The sequence below is a fragment of the Festucalex cinctus genome, chromosome 4, assembly GCF_051991245.1.
Source record: "Festucalex cinctus isolate MCC-2025b chromosome 4, RoL_Fcin_1.0, whole genome shotgun sequence".
In the NCBI taxonomy this organism is placed as follows: domain Eukaryota; kingdom Metazoa; phylum Chordata; class Actinopteri; order Syngnathiformes; family Syngnathidae; genus Festucalex; species Festucalex cinctus.
In genome coordinates, this window is record NC_135414.1 from 30,472,547 (window position 1) to 30,494,697 (window position 22,151).

General features: G+C 40.0%; 3 protein-coding genes across 6 annotated transcripts; 1 reads left to right on the top strand and 2 right to left on the bottom strand.

Annotated features, from left to right (window-relative positions):
* Nucleotides 1–1,415: 1,415 nt before the first annotated feature.
* Nucleotides 1,416–6,870, bottom strand: mrpl46 (mitochondrial ribosomal protein L46). The gene is made up of 5 exons (XM_077520230.1): nt 6,706–6,870; nt 5,745–6,023; nt 5,282–5,486; nt 3,646–3,816; nt 1,416–3,577 (listed from the first exon to the last, which is right to left on the bottom strand). Exons 1-5 carry the CDS (start codon nt 6,709–6,711, stop codon nt 3,327–3,329), a joined length of 912 nt encoding a protein of 303 aa, XP_077376356.1. The 5' UTR covers nt 6,712–6,870; the 3' UTR covers nt 1,416–3,326.
* On the top strand, nt 6,154–8,654 carry mrps11 (mitochondrial ribosomal protein S11). Of its 2 annotated transcripts, none has more exons than XM_077520232.1 (6): nt 6,154–6,652; nt 6,772–6,858; nt 6,934–7,032; nt 7,188–7,317; nt 7,399–7,464; nt 7,954–8,654. In XM_077520232.1, the coding sequence occupies exons 1-6, from the start codon at nt 6,576–6,578 to the stop codon at nt 8,059–8,061; spliced, it is 567 nt and encodes a 188-aa protein (XP_077376358.1). In that variant the 5' UTR covers nt 6,154–6,575; the 3' UTR covers nt 8,062–8,654. The 2 variants fall into 2 exon arrangements, with proteins under 2 accessions (XP_077376358.1, XP_077376357.1); XM_077520231.1 differs by having other exon boundaries at nt 6,197–6,652; nt 6,769–6,858.
* Nucleotides 8,208–22,102, bottom strand: pdpr (pyruvate dehydrogenase phosphatase regulatory subunit). 3 transcript variants are annotated; one of them, XM_077520221.1, is made up of 18 exons: nt 21,946–22,102; nt 20,905–21,194; nt 20,624–20,757; nt 20,473–20,554; nt 19,972–20,135; nt 19,774–19,895; nt 18,727–18,844; nt 18,091–18,240; nt 16,524–16,716; nt 15,290–15,414; nt 15,032–15,187; nt 14,286–14,419; nt 13,997–14,145; nt 12,871–12,983; nt 12,707–12,801; nt 12,525–12,614; nt 11,299–11,481; nt 8,208–10,305 (listed from the first exon to the last, which is right to left on the bottom strand). In XM_077520221.1, the coding sequence occupies exons 2-18, from the start codon at nt 21,177–21,179 to the stop codon at nt 9,895–9,897; spliced, it is 2,694 nt and encodes an 897-aa protein (XP_077376347.1). In that variant the 5' UTR covers nt 21,180–21,194; nt 21,946–22,102; the 3' UTR covers nt 8,208–9,894. The 3 variants fall into 3 exon arrangements, with proteins under 3 accessions (XP_077376347.1, XP_077376348.1, XP_077376349.1); XM_077520222.1 differs by having other exon boundaries at nt 21,921–22,078; XM_077520223.1 differs by lacking the exon at nt 21,946–22,102 and adding an exon at nt 21,621–21,800.
* Between the last annotated feature and the right edge of the window lie 49 nt (nt 22,103–22,151).

Sequence of the window (22,151 nt, forward strand, 5' to 3'; positions counted from 1 at the left end):
ATGAGCCACATGCTGCTTCAGCGAGATATTACTGTGGTTTGAGGCAGATAGCGAGTACGGATAGTAAACAGTAGTTGGGGAAAGTGCGGACACAAAGTGATGCTTCCTCTGCTGCTAATGCATTCGCGCACTCACTGGAGATGGATGCACTCATTGGCCACAAGTGAAATACAGTATAAAACATTTACGTGCTTGATGTCATGTTTTGCATCAACAACAAGAACAACAGCAACACACAAAAAATAAAAAATAAACACAGCGTAGCCACACAAGGTACAAAGTCACACACTTGTATTTAAATGAGTAGTAGGACTCTTGAGATTTTAAGTGTTTTTTGTTGTTGTTTTTTGCCTGAATACTGAAAAGCACTTTTAGAATGATTGGCCCAAAAGCGATACATAAACACTATGTTTTGTCATATGTATATAATTTATATGTTAATAACAGTATAAATTGATTCACCAAAAGCTCGACGTTTTAAGTATTTTTATAATAACACTATATTTATCTGTGTGGATGCTTTCAGCATTCACACATTATTGTGGGAATGCTGAAGCATTCCCCCATGTATTATTGTGATTTTTATTCACCACATTTTTTTGCCGCCTAACAACTCCCACATAATACTTCAAATTTACATTGTTCAAATTTCAACTGGCTTCAAAAATTCACGCCTCCCAGAGTGGAAATATATATCGTCCGATTCTACATTACTTACAGTATTTGCACAATTTAACATTTAATATCAACTTTTTCCCCCCCCATTCATTTTCAATAGGACTTTCCAAATAAGTAAAAAAAAAAAAATAGTGGCGTTAAAAGAACTTCAAATTAACTCAAAGTTAACTCACTAATTTAACATCCCTAAATAAATGAATTGAAATGAAATGTAATGACGAGATGAGGACGGAATCTTGAGTAATAAAACGAACATGCTCCGTTCGTGTCTCGCGTACATTTTGAGATGGAAATTCTTCACCAGATCTGCTTGACAACGTAACCATTTCTTCCTTCACCCCTCTGCCGAGTCATACGGAAATGGGTTATGCGCTATTTTATTTTTTCTTGCTCACTTAGCGACTAGTCGAGCAACAAACGGCTATCAAAACAGAACCCTTTGGAGGTTTTCATTGTAGCGAAGGCCACAGAAATAAGTTTGGGCTTGTGCCCCCCACCGGTTGCCTTCTCCGCATGGATGGATGTCAGCCGAGGGGCTTCAGATGGCCGCCAACGCTGGCATGGCAGCGGCCGTCGTGTCACCCCCCTCCTCCCGCCGTCTGTTAGCCGAGCCTGTTGCCTTGCTTTTTCGTTTTTCTCTCGAAACATGTTTGTTTGTTTTTCCCCCCTCAAAAATAACCATCATTACAAGTCAAGTGAATACTGCATACTTTTGACTGATACTGTCTGAGAGCTCATTTCACAGTACAGGATTTTATTTAGCGACAGTGAAAGTTGGAAATTGCGGCTTGAAGCCAACACTACCACATCATTATGCAAAAAAAAACAGAGGTGCAATATCACAACACGAGACCCCCGACAACACCTTGGCTGAGTCTGAACAGAATCGGTGAGAAAAGGCAACCTTGGCAGATTCTAACCCTCACTGAAAAAAAGTCTTAATTTCCTCAACGAAAACTAAACAAAAATAATTTCGTCAACACACATTTTTCCCCAAACTAAAACTAGACTAGATTAAAATCTCATTAATGAACAATAGCTGGGACTAAATCAGTATGCAGTTTCGTCGACTAATGAAGAAAATGTACTTCAATGAATAAAAACTGGACTAAAAATCTCTGGACGTTTTAGTTCATGAACAAAAACGAGATGAAAATTACATGATTTTGTAAGATCAATTGTCTCTGCTAATCTGTCACGTCTGTGACACTGTCATTTGACACACAACATATGGGACAGACAGGAAGTGGATTCATGGTGAAATGTTAAAAAAAAAAAAAAGTCAATTATAGTTATAACTTAACATTAATCCAATGGCTATAACGTTCCAACACTAATTAGCGACTACTAACGAATGCTGGCTAACTAACTAGCTCATAGCTTGTAGACCTTGTCGCCACTGTAATTGTGGGAATGCTGAAGCATTCCCACATGTTATTGTGATTTTTTATTCTCCACACTTTTTCGCTGCGTAACAACTCCTACATAATACTTCCAATTTAGACCGTACAAATTTCAACTAGCTTCCAAAATTCATGCCATCTTGGGTATTTATTGCCTTATTCCACATTACTTACAGTATTCGCACAATTTAATGTTAAAATGTCAACTTTTCACCATTCATGAACTTTTTCTAAGTATCACTTTCCACGCCCACTTCCATACGTATAACTTATCATTACCACGTGTCTGATACTGCTTGGTGGCACCAGGAGCTTCTAATGTCATAATTTATCTCTCAATTTACTTCATAAGCATCCCAGATGCATTCAAATCTTAGCATTCAGCATTCCCACGCAATTTCAACACCATACACTGACAGAAATTAGCATGGATGGTAGATGTTTGGTTTTTTTTTTTTTTGGTTTTTTTTCCAAGTCTTGAGCATGGATGGTTGTGGCTTTTTTTTTCTTTTTTCTTTACAGTTTTGGTTGGCTCTCCGGGACGGGGAAGCGAACCCACAGTACCACTCCGCCATCCAGAGCCCCACAAGGGTGGCAACTGCTACAGGTGTGACGTCACAGGTAGCATCCTCTTTCTGCTATGTGGCTATACTGACATCTACTGACCGTGCATATGTGTTATATAATATTGTAGAACTTGAGGTACAAGTCGAGTGTAATCAATTATAATCCATCAGCAAAATGTGAAACGAATTTTAAATTCTAAATGCCAGGTTATATATGATAGTGTACATAATTTCATGGAAAAAAATCAATGTAATAAAAATGTGCAGTAATGTGTAAAGAACAAAAATAAATTGCGCACTTAATATCTTGAAAATGAATGATATAGAAATATAAACAATACATTCAAATTATTTTTTAACATATTTTAGTATTTGAAGTTATATGAATCAGACTAATACAAAAAAAATTACATTGATCAAACATTTATAGTATTTTTTTAGATTTAGCACTTTTTATTCAGAATAATAAGTATATTTTAAAATATTTTAATGTATTTGTAAATATGTTAATTTACTTGTCAGATAGAGGTCTGCTTGAGTGGGGGGGAAAATTTTTTTTTATTTGTACAGCGAAAAGGAAGAACAAAGACACTTGATTAGGTACACCTGAACCATCTACAGTTCACTTACTGGCCTCAAGCCTGCTTTGGTTGGTTGCAGGTGTACCTAATATTACGACTCAGGGAGCCATGATGAATCGCTCCACTTTCATCAGGTAGGCCGGCTTCAGGAAGCGCTGCAGTTCTCGCTTGCTCAGCCACATGAGGGCGCCGTTGGGTTCCGCGTGGGCTTGGGAATCGCGGGTCAGGACGGCTTTGAAGAAGAAGATCTTGGCGCCCGCCGCCGTGTCGCTGCGGGCGGCTTTGGGCAGCTTGTACTTGTACACGCCGCACGGCGCCTGGCCCAGGAACGTGGCCTTGAGGGCAGGCTCTGTGCGATGAAAGACGCCAAGCTGTCAATCATCTGTTGAGACGCGGGCGCCGGGCTGCTGAATATACCTGTGAGGGAGGCGAGCGCCCTCTGAGCCGTGTGCCTCAGCGTCTCCCCCGGCTGCCACTGGGCCTGAGGGAGCAGCCACAGTTTGTCGCTTCCGACCTGCTGCTCGGACAGCAGCACCAGGGAGTCGGACAGGAGGCGGCGCCACGAGCTCAGGTCCTTGTCCACCTCGTCTGCACATGCGCACACACGGGGGACGGACGTTGCTTAGCAACCCTTGGGACTTGTCAAAGTGCAAGAAGCACTAGAAAAAGTACAGTAGTAGTGTAATCGCGATAAATCGTGATGCTTTGCCTCCCGATAGATTATCGATACGCCTAGGCAAGTATCGCGATATTTGTAGTTAACTCATTTGCTCCCAATAATGTGTAAATACATTTTTTTTAATGTTCTAAGTGTCCCAAAGACGTATTTATACGTTATTGTTTTTTATGCTACAGCATACAGAAGGCTTTGATGCAGCCTCTCAACTGCAAAGAACGGTTGCAGAAATGGTAGTTATTACACAAACGGCCAGCAGGTGGCAGCAGAGCAAAGGAGATCAACCAGGGCCATGTAGAAAAAAAGCTGAATTACTTACAATTTTAAATAGATTTGCGAAAACTGATGAAACTTAGCTCTCTTCTAATGCCAATTGCTGCAAAACGGAAATAGATAGAAACATACTTTTTTTCCTGATGAAAGAAGAGACTTTAATCTTTCTTTTGATAGGTTCCATGTTAGGTTATAGCAATAGAACACAATATTCTGTGGGCCTTGCAAAATCAGTTAAAATCCAGTAAAACAGCCGGGAGCGAACGGGATTGCGAAATGTGAAAATGGCTGCCAGTGAATGAGTTAATATACAGCCACTATAACGGCTCCATTACTTATTGCGCAATTATCCTAAATCCTAAATCCTAAAAAAAAAAAAAAAAAAAAAAAAAAATCGATTCTGCCGATTATTGAATCGATTCGAGAATCGTGCGATGTAGTATCGCGATATATCGCCGAATCGATTTTTTTAACACCCCTACCCTGCACGATCAGTGACGCGCATGCGCAGAAGATCCCGCCATCTTGGATCGCTAGCTAATACTAATACTTTATCACAGAGAAAATAATAAAACAGCTGTTTATTCATTTTGGGAGTGAATAGAGTTGTCAGAAAGCTGTTTTTTAATCTATGAATAAAGTTTGACTGACATATCGGACTGTTTTGTTGACATTCCCTTTAGCGCAGCACCATCTAATGGATACATAACGTAACCCCAGCCTCTACTGTAGCGCCTTATATATGGAAAAAAGTTTTAAAATACGTCAGTCTTTGAAGGTGCGCCTTATAATGCGGTGCACCTTATAGTCGTGAAAATAACGGTAATTGGATTTAATATTTAAGTCATTTTATTTATTTACTTTTGCAATGGTACACAAAAAAATTGTCACAGTTTATATAATGAAACAATTGACTATGTAACTGACTGACATATTGCATGACAATAGTGTTTAAGGAAAATATGTTCACAGAAAGTTGTCTCTAATAGTAGGAGTAGTGTGAGGAGAAGTAGTAGAATTTTTAGTAGTGATGAGTAGTATTTGTAGTGGTAAAAGTATTAAGTATTAATAGTAGTAGAAGTATTAGATTGTAGTCTTCCTGACCTGTGACTCTGGGCGCCGGGCTGAATGTCTTGAATTTGCGCTCCCACTCGTCCTCCAGGTCCTGCGTGAGTACGATGTCTTCTTGGTCGTTGCGCTCGTCTTCGTCGTCGTCGTCGTAGTCGTCAGCCTGCTTTCTCCTCAGCTTCTCCGCGTCCGCCAGCAGACGCAGCTCGTGTTCGGACAGGATGCTTTTCTCCAGCTCCATCTTGACAATGCAGATAAAGAAGGAACTAAAAATCAACCATCCTTTATCGTAACCTCATTCCTCCTATCACTTGGTGATAGACAGCTTCATGGGCGCCGCCATTTTGTTATGTGACGTCCTTTGCTACGTTCCTGAAAACAAGGCGGTCTGACACCAAAGTTAAAAGAACCACAATTTTGTGAACTGTATGTAAATACTAACAATATAAAAATGTGGAATTGCATTATTTTGTGACGATATTAATTTATGAAAACACACCTGCTGCATCAGGCGAGCAAAGCGCTGCTCCATCGGGCTCAGCTCCGCCGAGATGACCGGCGGCCGCTGCAAACACACCGCAGCCATCAGAGTCCACGGGGAACGCGGTGTTTCCGGCGCTAGTTTCCTCCGGAGGTTCGAAAGGCAATTTGAACTGTTGGAAAACGTGCGGAACGCACAGTTCGCCGCCGTAGTCCTCTCAAAACCAGAGAGATAACGTAGCAGCGGCTGGCTCGCCACCCTAACACAGGGAGCCGCCATCTTCTTCTGTGACGTTCGCTACCAGCCAGAAAAAAATATAATTGCACATAAGCTTCTCGTAAAGACCTACGCTTTTCATCTTATTTTACCAAATTATTAGAAGATAGCTCAGCAGAACTGTGTCTTTTAAAATAATGTATTACGTAATCTATAAAAAGTGGACGGAAGCGTGCGTTCAAAATTTAGTTTGGAAATATACGAGGGTTTGAATTTGTTCGTGAATGCAGCACATACCCACAATTCTTTGCAGTGAGCAGACTTGTCCATTCCAGTTATTGAGGGGGATATAAGTGTTATTGTATTGTTTTTAAGTTACGTTTCATTGTGCCACAAAACGATTTGACGCATTACATTATGTAATACTCATAATAATTATTAAAAAAATGTATTTACATTTTCACGGAAATATTTACTTTTAACTGGTAAGAGTTTTGTCGCGGTTCATTTACCCCTTCTATTTTAACAACATGATTATGATTACTACTACGGCTAATACTGTCTGGGAGGCGTCAATGTCACGTTTGTAATGTTTTTTGCGGACAATTTGTCTGAAGTTTTCATCCGTTTAAAATGTTGAAATTAACTTGTTCAGTCGTAAACTCTTTGGGTAGTGCTTGTCGACACGCTTCCGCCGAAGGAACCTCGTTGTAAGTCGTTTACTATGCTAAATGCTAACTCGCTAGCCGAATAATACGCTTACCTGCATGTTGTAGCTAACCGGAGCTAGTGGTGTTGTTGTTTTTTTCTGCCATTTTGTGCTTAGAAGCAGCAGGACGTTCCATAGCGCCGCCGTCAGGCTCCAGGAGGCGGCAGCGAGTAGCAAAGACACCTCTGAAGCCTCCAGAGACTTTAGGTGACATCCTTGCCATTTGATGCCATTACGGATATAAGAGATTGATTGACTGATTGATTGGATTTGAACCCGCAGTCATTTACCGCCACTGCCTGGCCAGGACAGTCCACTCAGGTGGGCTGGAAAGAAGTTTGAGGAGTTGGCCATCTTGCACATTAAAGCCACATATAACAAGTAGGTTTATTCAATCGTAGTGTTACTAAACCTTAAAAGTACCACCTAAGAAATATTGAGCACTCAAAATTGATTTCATAGCTTTCTAATCAAATGAGTGCAGCTTGACCTGTTATGCATATAATCATGGCAAACATTGATTTCCCCCATCCTAGCACGCACATCCAGCTGACGGACTGCGAGGGCAAGTCCTTGGTCAGAACTTCGTGCGGGACGGAAGGTTTCAAGAACATCAAGAAGGCCACGCCGCTCGCTGCGCAGACCGCCGCCATCTCTGCTGCCGCCGTAGGTATTAATTTATTATTCATTCATAACATCATATTTCAATTTTTTATTTTTTTTTATCTGCCCCTCCCCTCTGAGAAGAAAGCTACAGCCAAGGGGGTGGCGTTTGTCCGTGTTGTCGTCAAAGGTCTCGGTCCGGGCCGCTTGGTGAGTGAACAAGTAATTTGCATTACTTCCAATTAGAGCAAATATCATAAAATTAATGTTTGGCTGTTTTACTGGATTTTTGACTGATTTGGCAAGGCCCACAGAATGTTGTGTTCCATTGCTATAAAAACATGGAAACTACCAAAAGCAAGATTAAGTGTCTCTCTAATGGCACTGGTTGATCTCTTATACTCTGCTGCCACAGACTGGCTGTTTTTGTAATAACTACCATTGCTTCAAGCATTCTCTTCAGTTCAGAGGCCTGCATCAAAGCCTTCTTTATGCTCTAGCATAAAACAACAACGTATAAATACGTCTTTGGGAGCATGGTAGTTTAAAATAGAACGTATTTATATGTTTTTGGGAGCAAATGAGTTAATAGTATACAACATGAGTAATAACGATACGGGTGTTTGTATAATTTATCAAAGTAGTTTAGATTGTGACCAGGAAATTAAATGTGTATTTCCTCCCTGTGTTTTGTTGCAGTCGGCCATTAAAGGCTTGGGCATGGGGGGCCTGGAGGTGGTCTCAATCACGGACAACACCCCCGTGCCGCACAACGGCTGCCGACCGCGCAAAGCCCGGAGGATGTGATTTAAAAATTAAAAATAAATAAATAAATGTTTCAGAATTTCTTGGCCAGTGACAATAAAGCTTTCATCAGAAAATGTGGATACGACCGGTCGTCATGACGACGCAAGCAGCAGACAGATGGAAGCCAAAAGACCACATCAAACCACTTGACTTTTTATTTTTATTAATTACACGATGCACTGTTACCAAGACAACACAACTTATTTCGGATGCTCTTCATATAAATATAATCCTCAAAAGTGGTGCATTTCTTATTTGAAAGGTCCCTAATGGCAGACTTTTAAACGTTATTCATGTCGTCATGACGTGCAGCAAAATGGACGACGCACACGCGTTTGCTAAAATAGCCCTGCAGAAGCAACATGATATATATTTTAAATATGAAAAAGTACTTCTTCACACTGATTAAAATGATCTGATATATTGTTCTGTACATGACTGAAATGACAGCATGGCAGGCATCAATTGCACAGCAGAACTGAATAGCACGCAGACAACCTCGACAAGAACTCAAAAAAAAAAAAAAAGTGGACTGTAGTGATCTTTTTTGGACACGTAAGATATTTCTGTCAGGACAAAGGGGAAGAGAATATATATATAAAAAAAAAAAAGATTTTGGGGGAGAGGGGCGAATGGCATGAACATGTCACATTTATGAGTGGTTGTTTCAGGGAAAAATAAATTTATGGGAATCTTAAAAAAAAATATATGTAATGAGAGAACTGGCAATACAATATTAAGCAGGAAAGAAGTTTGATCAAAATTAAGCACAAATATAAAAAGCTATTGTGTAAAACAAGCTTCATTTGTAAAATTAACAGGAAAAAATGATTACAAAGAACTCTTAAAATGTGTCATTTTCCCCAAATATGCTAGCATGCAAATTACAATTATGTAATGATGACTTTCTAGAATTATTTTTTTCAACGTAACTTTCCTTTTACAATAGGACCTAATAGTAATTGAACATAATAGTGCAACTATATATTCCCATAAACTCAATAAAACGTATTTTTGTGAAATGAGGACTATTAACACTACAACCTGTTTTAATTGTAACATTCAAATATTTTCTCTGAAAACTTCAACTTTAAAAGTTACATTAAGACTAACTTATTTGGCATGAGAACTTTTATTTTGCCCTTTATATGACTATTTTACATCTATTTAGACTTTAGAAATACATGTTTAAATTTTTCTAAACATGACTTTTTCATTATCAACAAAATTATCTCTAAGAAAAATTAACTTATTAGCATAAAATTACGACTTCTCTCTCAACACATTACCATTTTATAAGATTTCTTCCTCAAAGAAACAGAACTACAACTTTTTCATGATATTCATAATTTCTTTGTATTAAATGTGAACGTATCGTAACATTACGATTAAACATTGTCAACGTTTTGTTGTAAATGACAACATTCATTCCTCAAAGAATAACGTTTTAACTTTTTCCCTGACAAACAATTTTTTTCACTTCACACCTTTTCATTCCCATAACATTACAACTATTCTTGTACATTCCAACGCTTTTGTCGAATTTAAAAGAAAAACAAAAAAAAACACTGTCTCGTAACATCACATGTAAATATGAATAATCGGTTTGTTTACATAGTGCAAACAAGATGGCGAGAGGAAGCAACAGCAGAGATTCTTCAAGTGTGGAGAACTTCCGTGTCGGAGGACGAACGCGTTACAGAGCTGACGTGACCTCCGCCAAGGCACTTTGGCTCCAGAGCAATGAAGGAAAATGGCCGACTTGACTTTTTTTTTTTTTTTTTTTTTTTGCCGAGTATTGCACTTCAAAGTGGCGAGCTTGGATTCGTCGCGTCACTCGCCCTGGAGGTTGCTCAGCTCCAGGTCGTCTTTGCGTCTGCGGTGCTGCTGGCTGAAGTGCGAGCTGAAGGGGTAGAGCTTGGCCTTGGCCGGGTACCTCTGGCCGGCCACGTCCACCTCGTAGTCCCCCCGGTTGATGAAGTCCGGGGTGACGGCGGCGGGCAGGCCGTTGGGCCCCGGCGGCGGCGACACGAAGCCGAGGCACACGTGTCTCTCCAGGGTGTAGCTGTAGGCGCTGCTGGTGGTGGCCCCCGCCAGGTGGCCGTTGCAGTAGATAGGCTCGCCCCACCAGGGCCACAGGTCCAGCTCCGTGTCGTGGTCGTCCAGGACCAACATGACAAAGCGGCGAAAGACCCCGTCGTGACGCTGCTGCAGCAGAGCCGAGCGACCCACGAAATCCGTGTCCTGACAATGCAACGTGACAGAACGCGCCACATCTGTTAACGCTCAACTAAGCTAATGCTAATTTAGCATGCTAAGATAATGCTTAGCTAATATTAATGCTAAGTTAGTATGCTAAGCTAACATTAAGTTAGCATGTTAAGCTAATGTTAATGCTAAGATAATGTTAATTTAACATATTAAGTTAGCATGCTAAGTTAATGCTAAGCTAATGCTAAACTAATGTTAAGTTAGCATGGCAAGCTAATGCTAAGCTAATGATTAGCTAATGTTAATGTTAAGTTAGCATGCTAAGCTAATACTAAATTCGCATGATAAGCTAAGCTAGTGCTAATGTTAAGTTAGCATATTAAGTTAGCATGCTAAGATAATGCTTAGGTAATGCTAATTTAACATGCTAAGTTAGCATTTTAAGCTGATGCTAAGTCAATGCTCAACTAATGCTAAATTAGCACGCTAAGCTAATGCTAATACTCAGCTTTTGACAAAAACTACTGCTTATCGACATCTGCATTTTCTAAATGATCGGTTTATCGGTATCGGTTGAAAATAGAATTATCGTGGATCCCTAATAAAAACAATTTCTAAATGCACTAAATACACAACTTATATAATATTACTACAACTACTACAACAACAACTACAACTACTACTACTACTACTACTACTAGTAATTACTAGTTATGTCATTACTTTGTAATTTTAACATAATTTATCCTTCAATTTCCTTCATTGGCATTCACTTTAGCATTCAGCTTTCAGCATTCCCACGCAATTTCTCCAGAAATCGCACTTAGTCTAGTCATAGTTTTGTAAACATAAAATGTAGTTTTTGATTTTTTTAAAAAAGCATTTTCGTTTTTATTTTATTGTGTTAAAAAAGTTGTTTTTTGAATTTTAGTTTTATTCACTAAAATAACCTTGCTTGGAGTGCCCCATTTTCAGCCGTTGACCGAACGAGTACAAACGCCACCATATCGGCCGGACCGCGTCTACCTTGTCAAACTTGACGCGGAATTCCCGTCCGCACTCCAGCGGCGTGGTGAAGGCGTCCAGGTCTTGTCCCCAGAAGGCGAAGAACTTCTCAATGCGCAGGCTGCGCAGCGCGTAGTAGCCGGCGTTGCGGATGCCGTACTTCTGGCCCACCGACATCACCTCGTTGTAAACGTGCAGCGCGTACTGCGAGGAAGAGAAGAAGCGGTAGAGGAGATGTTCAACAACGCCCGTTTGGCCAATGTTACCTCGGCAGTAGTCCACCGTCCTTAATTATTTTTTGTTACCACCCCCAGGAAGAAGAAAATATTTCAACCCGCCCCCAACTCATGAAAACTAACGAAAAAAAACAAAAAAACAATAAACAATACTATTCAAAAAGCAATTTTGTTAACAAAATAAAATAAAAATGAAGCTGCTTTTTTTTTTTAAATAAATAAATAAATAACTGAAACTACATTTTATGTTTAAAAAACTAAAACTATTATTATAGCAAAAATGTCCTTTGTTGTAGTCTTTTGGTAATTAATTTAATACATGATGAGCCTTTGGGGATGATTTTAAATGTGATTTCAAGTACATTTATGTCCACATTAACCGGAATAAAGATGTTTGAAAGTTATGATTTGAAGTGATGTTTTATTTTTTTCGTTTTAAATATTGCGCACATTTTTTTTATACTGTAACTAACTAAAACTAAGCATTTAAAAAAAAAAAGAAAACTAATACAAACTAACCACCCTGAGTGAAAACTAATTAAAACTCAGTTACAAAAAATAAATAAGTAAATTAAAATAAAACACAAACTAGCTAAAATGAAAATTCCAAAACTATAATAAAACTGGTCCGCCATGGCAATATTGAAAATAGGATAATTTCATTTGACGATAAAATTACTTTTAAGTACATCTTTGCAGAGGAGCTAATGCAACTTGTACACTCTGACGATGAGAGCGCCACTGCCACCTACTGTAGTGGCTGTCCAATTACACTTTATTCTTCTACAAAAAAAAAAAAAAAAAGGTTCCCAAGTTTCCTTGTTTCCCGTATACATTATTTTGGCTGACTTAGTATACAGTATATACTGTAGATATATTCGGTGTGTGGATCTCTAATAAAAAACAATTTGATACGGGGATTGGCTCATGTTACGACTGGTATTATATACATCCGTCGACAAGAGGTTGGCGACAAATATTCCTTAGGAGCGTGTCGATAAAGTTGTGAACCTCAATCGGGATGTAGAGCATGAAGCCCGGCTCGCCCGTGTGCGTCATGCTCATCACTCGGATGCCGTTGGCGTAGCCCACGCTCATCTCCTACAAACAACACAGTGTCAAGCAAGTGTTACCATTCTTTCACATTCCAAACAAAACTCTTTTTTCGCGGTTACCAAAAGGTTTGAACCCACCTTACAGAACATGGAAGGAAAGTGGTCGGGCGTCATTGAAACGTACGAGAGCTCCGCCAGGACGTCCATGGCGCGAGGTCCAATCAGATTTAAAGCTGAAAAAGATTTTTTTTTATGTCACTGTCGAAGTGCAGTAGAGCGCCATTGTGGCGTGCAAAGCTTACCTGTGTACTTCCAGCTGACGTCCTCCAGGTGAAGGTGTGGGTCACTGGGCATATGTTTCTTGATCCACGACCAACAGTGCACTTGCTGGTCTGTTGGGGAGATGATGAAGAAGCTGCAGAAGGACGCAACAAGCGGGAAGCGCGTTAATGCCACCATTCCTTGGCAGGCTCACTTCTATGGAGGACCAAAACCGACAAAATTCAAAATAAATAAATGACTAAAAGTGAAACTAAAAATGGATATAATTTTTTTTTGAAAATTATATACCAAAGAATAAATATAAATGGAAATGAAAAGAGCAAAAAAATCTATATATACATAAATAAATACATTTGTATTTAATATTTGAATTATATTTTTTATATCTGTTTTTATTTTCACTTTTAGTCATTTATTTATTTAGTCATTCATTCATTTAGTCATTTATTTATTTACTCATGTTATTTATTTTTAATTATGGCAGTTTTGGGCCATACTGGCAAGTCGAAATGTTATTCAAATAAGCTCCAGCAACGGACGACAATCGTGTTCACTGTCTGCTCTCGCTTGTTGTCTAGCAACTCGAGTCGCAAGTTGAGGTGACTGCCAAAATTAAAAATAAATAAATGACTAAATAAATGAATGATAAAATAAATAAATACATTACGAAATAAATAAATAAACAACTAAATAAATAAATGACGAAATAAATAAATGGCTAAAATTGAAAACAAAAACGGATATAAAAAAAATAATTCAAAAATTAAATACAAGTGTTTGTATTACCATTTATATTTATTTTTTTTATAGATAATTTTCAAATTATATTTTTGTTTATATCCATTTTTCTTTTCACTTTTAGTCATTTCTTTATTTTGAATTTTGGCAGTTTTTGGTCCTCCATGCACTTCTCCCAACCGCTTAACACGCTAGAGTTGAGGATCATGACTTTGAATTTGACATTCAAAGTTGTTTGATTGTTACAAAGCACTTATATAGAAAGATGTGCAATGCTAAATTATGGAAAATGTGTATTTGCTCTCACAATATTATGACTTTTTTCCACAAAAATAGGCAACTTTTCATTTCCTATGATGTACATGTTAGTTATGTTTAATTGTTTTTTTAAGAGGTCTTTTCTCAAACCTGTTCTTGCTGAGGCGCACGACGCTGCAGTCGTTCTCGTAGCCTCCCCGTTGGTTCAGCATGCCCGTGTGGACGATGTGTCCAACTGGTACGTCCAGGTCGTTGGCACACAGGTGCTGCAGCAGTTCCAGGGCCTCGTCGCCCGAGGACTATCAGACAGCGGGACAGACACCGGAAGACACCCCCGTGAGCGTCATTGCTCCTATTGGAGCCTCAAAGCGTCATTGCTCCTATTGGAGCCTCAATTGTTGCAATGATGTGACAATGAAATGAGCGAAGGGAGACCTACAGTGAGCTCAAATTTGGTGAAGGACGACATGTCAATGATGCACACGGCCTCCTTGCAGCACTTGACCTCCGCCCCGACGATGTCAAACCAGTCGGGCTTGTAGAAAGTCTTGCTCTGGTCCAGAGATAAAAGATCTGCAGGGACAAACGAGAATTCACGTCAGTTATTCATGACACCCTCATCCATTCATCTTAAGCCATATAAAGTTTTTTTTTTGTTTTTTTGTTTTTTAAAAGAATAAATTAAAATGTTTGTTTTTTTTTGTTTTTAAATCCACTAAGGTCAAATTTGAGTTGAATTGAGTGGATATAACTAATTATTTAATATCTTCTTTACACATGCATTTTTGAACACCAACAAGATTAGCCTACGCGAAACGGTTAGCAAACGTGATTAGCATTAGCACGCTAGCGACTATCATTTAAAGTAAACAAACACAAACCACCATTCAGTTCGCACGTACATCAATACAACCACATTAATGATGTAATAGTGTCTTAAATGTAATTAACAGAATACAGACGATGCTTCAAAAATAGTCCATGAGTAAATTTAATGCGCTCAATAACTTCCTGTGCACTGCATGCGTCTGCAAAAAAAGGTCGGCGTCGAAACATGGACGGCGACGCAAACGTGGTTCGTGCGGAGCGTCGATGCAGCCATTTTTTTTTTTTAAGTTGACTTATCTGACTTGGCCCAACAAACCTTTCACTGTCACTTTTTTTTTTAAGAATCTCTTATAATACCTTTGCCAGGTGGAACAAAGTATTTGGGCCTCTCAAAGCCGTGTTTCTCCATCCAGCGAGCTCCCTGCGTGTCCAACCGGTCGTACAGCGGACTTGTCCGAAGCTGCCGGCCCGTCTGGAAGTCCCAGCGAGGAACTTTGAGTTCGTACAGCAGTGCTGGAAACACGCACAGGGAACAGACCCGATAATTTGAAAGTTTAGTCTAGTTTGATGAGGCATGAATTTTGCATGACCATCGACAACAAAATGGCCACTCACGCATGACCTCCATAACGCGGTGTCGCAGGAAGGTGCGGCTGCTCTGCAGGTTGCCAAACCGTTTGATGTCCAGCGGCCACACGTTGGCGCTGGGGTAACCGTAGGTCATCCACTCGGCCAGATACCTGGAAGAAAAATAAAAATAAAATACACATATGGACAAAAGTATTGGGACAGAAGGTATTTCCTGTCAATAAACAAACAAACAGTTCTATGAGGCCGTAATTGCTGCATCAACAAAGTAGTCAACAGAAGGTGTGAAAAGTGATGTCTTAACTTTACTATTTTTTAATTGAGGAAAACTTTAAGAATGCATTGTTGCCATCATCCAGCTGCATTTTCTTTTAATGTGTTATATTTTGAATTTTTAGCATTTTACACAGTGATCTTCTAAACTTGAGATTTTATTTATTTTAGGCATTAAATGTTCTTATCTGCATTATCAATTTTGCACGGCGTAAGGGCCAAGGTTATTTTAGTTAATTAACAAACGGAAAAAAAAAAAAATTGTTCACAAAAAATAAAAACGAAAATGCTGTTTAAAAAAGGAAAACTAAAAAACATTTTATGTTTACAAAACTAACTAAAACTAACTAAGTAATTATAGCAAAAATGTCCTTCGTTTTAGTTTTTGGTAATTCATTTAATGCATAAGTCTTTGGGGATGATTTTAAATGTGATTTTTAGTAGATTTATTTTGATATTAACTGGAATAATGACGTTTTAAAGTGTCAACATAGAAGTGACGTCATCTAGCAGCAGCCAATAGAAAAGCACCTTCAGATGACATCACTCCCATGCTGTTTTTTTAAATAGTGTGCACAAGTAATGCACATATTTATGAAAAAACTAAAACTAATACTAAAACTAACGAAAAGTAAACATTTATTCAAGAACTAAAAAAAAAAAAAAAACTAATAAAAACTAACAGAAACACATTGAAAACGAGTTAAAACTAACTAAATAAAAAAAAAAAAAAAAAAAAAAACTCAAAACGAAATAAAAACTATCTAAAATGTAAAATTCCCAAACTAAAATAACCCTGGTAAGGGCATCATCATTGTTTACATTGTTTACAATGACAATAAAGCTATTTGATTTGATTTGATCCTACTTACTGTTTACCTTATATTAATGGCCGAGGAGTGTTTTCCATGCAAATATTTACCGGAAATATGACTTCACGACTGCATTGGCGCAGGTCACTGACTCCACGCCGTTCCACTATACTCACTTTCCCGCTCCTCCGGCGAAGGCCAGACCCGAGGAGTTCATGCCGGCCAGCACGTAGTAGCCCAAGACGCCCGGCGTCTCGCCCATCAAACAGCGCATGTCGGGGGTGAAGGATTCTGGGCAGTTGACCAGCTGCTGGATCTCGGCCGACTCCAGACCGGGCATTCTCCTCAGCAGCGCGCTGAGCATCGGCTCTGAAAGGGGCCGAAGAGACCCCAACTTTAAGAAACCCAAACTGAACAGGAAGACAGTCGTTTCATCCATTTTGGTTTGTATTAAAGGACTCGTAATTTGACCAACTCCTATGAGGCGTGTGTCCAAATTATTCCCCATCAAATTACGGTAAAATGTATTAAGTATCCCAAAGACTTATTTATACGTTTTTTTTATGCTAGAGGATACAGAAGGCTGATGCAGCCCTCTCAACTGGGTGAAAAAAATGGTAGTAATTACAAAAAACGACCCGCAGGTGGCAGCAGAGTATAAGAGATCAACGAGGTCCATGATGAAAACAATCCGTTTCCCCAAAATTCTCAGCAGATTTGTGAATAATGATGAAACTTAGCTATAGTCTAATGCTAATTGCTGCAAAACGGAAACAGATAGAAATGTACTTTTTTTTTCCTGATGAAAGAAGAGATTCTAATCTTTCTTTTGGTAGGTCCAATAATAATTCTGTGGGCCTTGCAAAACCATTCAAAATCCAGTAAAACAGCCGGGAGCGAAGGGGGTTGCTTCAGTGAAAATGGCTGCGAGTGAATGAGTTAAAAGAGACTTTTTGATCAAATATTTCTATTATTATTTTACATTACAAATAACAAAACATCTTTAGCAAACCTTATCACAAAATGTCCTCCACTTGCTTATTAAGATCCCATAAACAATGGACTGTGTCAATTCTACAAATTATGCAAGTGTATTAGCAACTTACTTGGTTCATGTTACTACATATTTTTATTTTTATTTTTTTTACATTAAACTTCAGCAGCAGCACAACTAAACAGAACATTTGTTACTTTACTTATTCACTTATATATGTGCAAACATAAAGAATCCAGGTTTGGCTTGGCTTTACGACCACCTCTCAAGCTCGAGTACTCTCAGATTACATTAAGGGGGGGTGCATTCAAGGTCACCCAGACGAAGGAGACTTTGCTCACATGCGTGTGGCAAGGTGAACATTGGACTAAGTCCAACATATAACGTTGATAAAATCAGCCTGTACGCACCAATAAAAACGTTTAATGGTGAAAAAAAAATAAAAATCCTCACATGAACTTGCGTAAGGTAAAACGGTTAACAAAAAAAACAAAAAAAAAAAAAAAACAAAAAAAGGTCTGACTTTTGCATTTCAGACTTTACTGAAGAGGGTTGAGCCAAAAGGGAAAGAACGAAAGTCTTGTTAAGGAAGAAACACCCCCCCATAAACTCTCATGACATGTACCCAAAGCTATTTTAAACCGTTACCTGGGTTAATTTAACGACTAATTTGTGCCCAAGGGGTGCTGGTGTGCTAGTAAACAATCATTTAACAAAACCGCCTTTGCACCATTCCCGGTATTCCTCACCAAAGTGGTCCCAGTCCTCCTGCATGTTCTGAATTTCCAGCTGGTTGCGTCCCTCAGTGAAGATGGGCTTGGGATTCTTCTCGAAGCCCCCCGACAGCAGACCTCCCTGCCACGGCCGAGCGTATATCCTCCCGTCCATGTCCAGCACCACTGGAAGACAGTTACAGACAGTGGCAACTTAAGACTTTTTTTTTTTGTTTTGATTAACTCCCAAAACACTCCATATTGTGGATAAAACATTAAACAAACTGGTTTTACGAAGTGTAATTACTGTACAACAGTGAAAATTTGTTGTGATGAACCAAAGCAAAAAAATATTTATCGGAATCGGCCATTTTTGTTGTTTACGTTCGCCTGGAACGCTTTCAGGTCGCAACTGGTCCAATCCGAGTGGGATAAATACGACTTCCCACTGTCCTCGAACGCAGCAGAAGTCGGGTAGTGTCAAATATGGGCCCCAGTTCGTCAGCAACAAAAAATAAATAAATATTCAAAAATAATGACAAAACAAATTTACCGGTCGCACATCCGCAAGTAAATGAAAAATTGACTTGCATTGTCTCAAATTTGAGTGGCAAAATGGCAACATTTTGAGACAGTCAAAATGAGAGACCAAAATGAGAGAGAGAGAGAGACCTGGCGTGTCGGCCGGGAGGTCCTCCTGAAGAGGTTTGGTGAGGAGGTAGAAGTGCTCGCAGCCGTGAAGAGGGACAGAGACTTTGGTTTCGCTCGCCTGGCCCAGCTCGTACGCCCACTGAAGCAACACATTCACAAAGAGTCGTTCACAGACTATTACGTTTGGATATTTTGTTGTTGTTGTTTTTTGTATTTATAAGCAGTGACAAAGAAAACAGACTTGGTCCGTGCCATGTCACGTCACTGTCACAGTGGTGCAAAGCATCATGGTCTATGTAGTTCACAATGCAGGACAGCGGGACAACAGTAATGTTTTTGACAGAGATGTTGAAAAATATTTGCTGGTATGACCGACTTGTGGTCGCGCTAAGCGCCCCAGCGGCCAAAACATTCCTCATTAAAATGAAACTGCACTATTAAACTAACCACCAGAGGGTGCTCAAACTGAACAAATGGAGTACAATCTCTCCCTATTAACTCATTCAGTCCCTTTGCTTCCGACTGTTTTGTTGGATTTTAACTAAATTTGCAAGGCCCACAGAATATTCTGTTCTATTACTATAAAAACATGGAACCTACCAAAAGAAAGATTAGAGTCTCTGTTTTCATCAGGAAATAAAGTACATTTGTATCCATTTCCGTTTTGCAGCAATTAGCATTAGAATTTAGCTAGTTTTCGTCTATATTCACATTCCTGGTAAAAACACTGACAAAAAGAGCTTGCTGCAACATGGCCCTAGCTGATCTCTTGTACTCTGCTGCCACCTGCTGACCGTAATAACTACCATTGCTTTAAGTCACCTCTTCATGTCAGAAGCTGCATCAAAGTCTTCTGTATGCTCTTGTATTAAAAAAAACAACAAAAAAAACATAAAAAGTGTAAACCTGTAACATTTGACACGTTTTTGGGATTGAATGAGTTAACAGACACTTTTAATATTGTAACGTGGCGATGATATAGAAGCATATTTTAATACCGCGATATTGCATTTACATCCCTATCTATTAAGGGGTGGGTCATACCGTCCCTTATTATTATTTTTTTACCTGTCCAGCACAATTGACAAAATATTCACACTCGATGGAACCGCGGTCCGTCTCCACCGCCGTCACGTGGCCCTTCTCCACCAGGACTTGCTGAACGCTGGTTCTCTCCAAGATTTGAACTCCTGAGAGGAGAGACGCAAAAGAAAGAAGAAATTAGGCATGCAACTCTGGTATAAAATCACAAGCAGTGTGCCGTGCCTTGCCCAGCCGCTGCCACGGCGAGCGCATGATTGACATCCGGCGGCGACACCACGGCGTCGGTGGGTAGGTGGAGCGCCCCCACTAGGTCGTGAATGTTCACCAGGGGGTGCAGTTTGGACACGTCTTTGGGTTTCACGATGTTACAGCTGATTCCCATCACCCTGGGAAAAAAAGATACACAGGGAACGGTTGTTATTATTATTACATTCTTCCATGCTTAAAGTGTGAACTCTAACCCTAAGTAAGACGTTTTGTTGAATATTTTCATCAAAAATGGATGTTAAAACATCAAATCGGCCCATACTGAATCGATGCAAGAATTGTGCACTGTAATATTGCGGTATATTACCGAATCTTTTTTTTTTTTTTTTTTTAACACCCCTATTGTGAAGTTTTATGTGCATCTTTGGAGGTGTATTTTTCTGAATATTGCTGCCTAATTCTGCTTTGAACAACTTTAGAGATTCCACCAAATTAGTAATAAATGCAAAGTCTCACTTGAGTCTCGACGCGAGGCGCTTCAACGAAATGAAACGGTCCTGATTCTGAGCCAAACACAGAGAGCCCGTCTTCACGTAGCCTGAAACGCACAAAACAGGAGGTCAGATTCCAAGATGGAGGTTGGTCGAGATACTGCGGCGGCTTATACCCGTCTTGACTCCAGTTTCCTCCTCCAGCTGCTGATACAGAGCGATGGAGTAATTGGCCATTTTGCACTCAATGGAAATGGGCTTGGCCACACTGACGATGCCAGCGCAGAGTTTGGTGGTTCCCGCTCCGAGTCTGTCAATAAACAAAACGATAACGAATATTATCATCGTGACAGTAGAAGGATTTGTGCACTCTCTTTCATCTGTGTCATTTTAATTTCAATCTGTCGCCCTCTCTTGTGACTAAAAAAATGGTTGAATTCTCGACGAAATAACACACCTGCCCTGCTCCAGGAGAACGATATCAGTCCAGCCCAGCTTTGCCAGGTGATACGCCACCGAAGTCCCCACGATGCCCCCTCCGCAGATGACCACACGGGCCTGGCTGGGCAGTGGCAGCGGCTGGGAGGAGGAGTCCCCCCCGCTCACCGTCTGCATGCAGTTGGTGGAAGTCCACAAGCCCCTGCCGGCCAACGCGGAACCCGTGTGAGGAAGCAGCAGCCTGGGGAGCAGGGCGGGGGACAGAGCCCTGGAGCTCCGCACACAGCTACACATGGCTGCCGGTGCTCTCTGTTGATAGAAACACAAATGCAACACTAACTGCAAGCTTCTCAAGGCTGTTCAAATGTTGCTGGAGATTGATTGTTTGCTTCTCGCTATGCTTTTTCTGACTAGACTAATCATAATGTTTGCTATCTAATATAAGCTGAGATGCACTGTATCATCAGCAAGTTGCTAAAGAAGGCATAGAAATGGACGTCTTTGAAGTCTATTTGTCTTTCAAAAGCTTACAGATCGTCAAATTTAGCTGGAAAGGTGAAAACCCGAACACTGTATCTATCCCCAACTATTGGAGAAGAGTGTGTGTAAATGTTTAACAAACTCCTCTTAGTATCAAATCAAATGGGTCAAACCTTGCGACTATATAGGAAATGCGGGTCACAGGGTGGCAGGTGGGAATTATTTTAAATCAACCTGTGCTCCAAGTCAACTTACAAAAGTCCTTCAGGTGTCCCAAATGGGCTCGTCGACTTCTGCTAGCCTCCAAAGCTCGTCTTTGCCACAGATGACAGGAAGCTTTAGCACTTATTCACTGATATATTTGTGCTTTCACGGCCTTTTTATTGTTTTTATAAATGTGTTAAATTGTCTCTTATGTTCGTGTTGGAGGAGGGGTCGTCGCGCCAAGCGGCAGATACCGCGGCTAATGCTAACGAACAGCTAGCAAACAATGTCGAAGGGGAAAAGTATCAAAATGTCAACAAGATGCAGAAGGACGGCTCTGCTTTTACTTGCCTTTCCGGTCGTGTTGTTCACTTACCAACTAATTCAGTCGAAGTGGAATTTTAACGTCAAGTATACATGTAAACGTGAGAGCAACGGGATCGTGTTTATGATGACGGAAGGAACTCTTGTTTTGGTCCAAGCCAGGCAAAGCTGTCGCGTATCCAGCGAAAGGCGTGCAAGCTAGCGTAAGCATAAGCGGATGTTACTTCTTACGTGAAAGCGAAAGGGTGGCTTTATTTT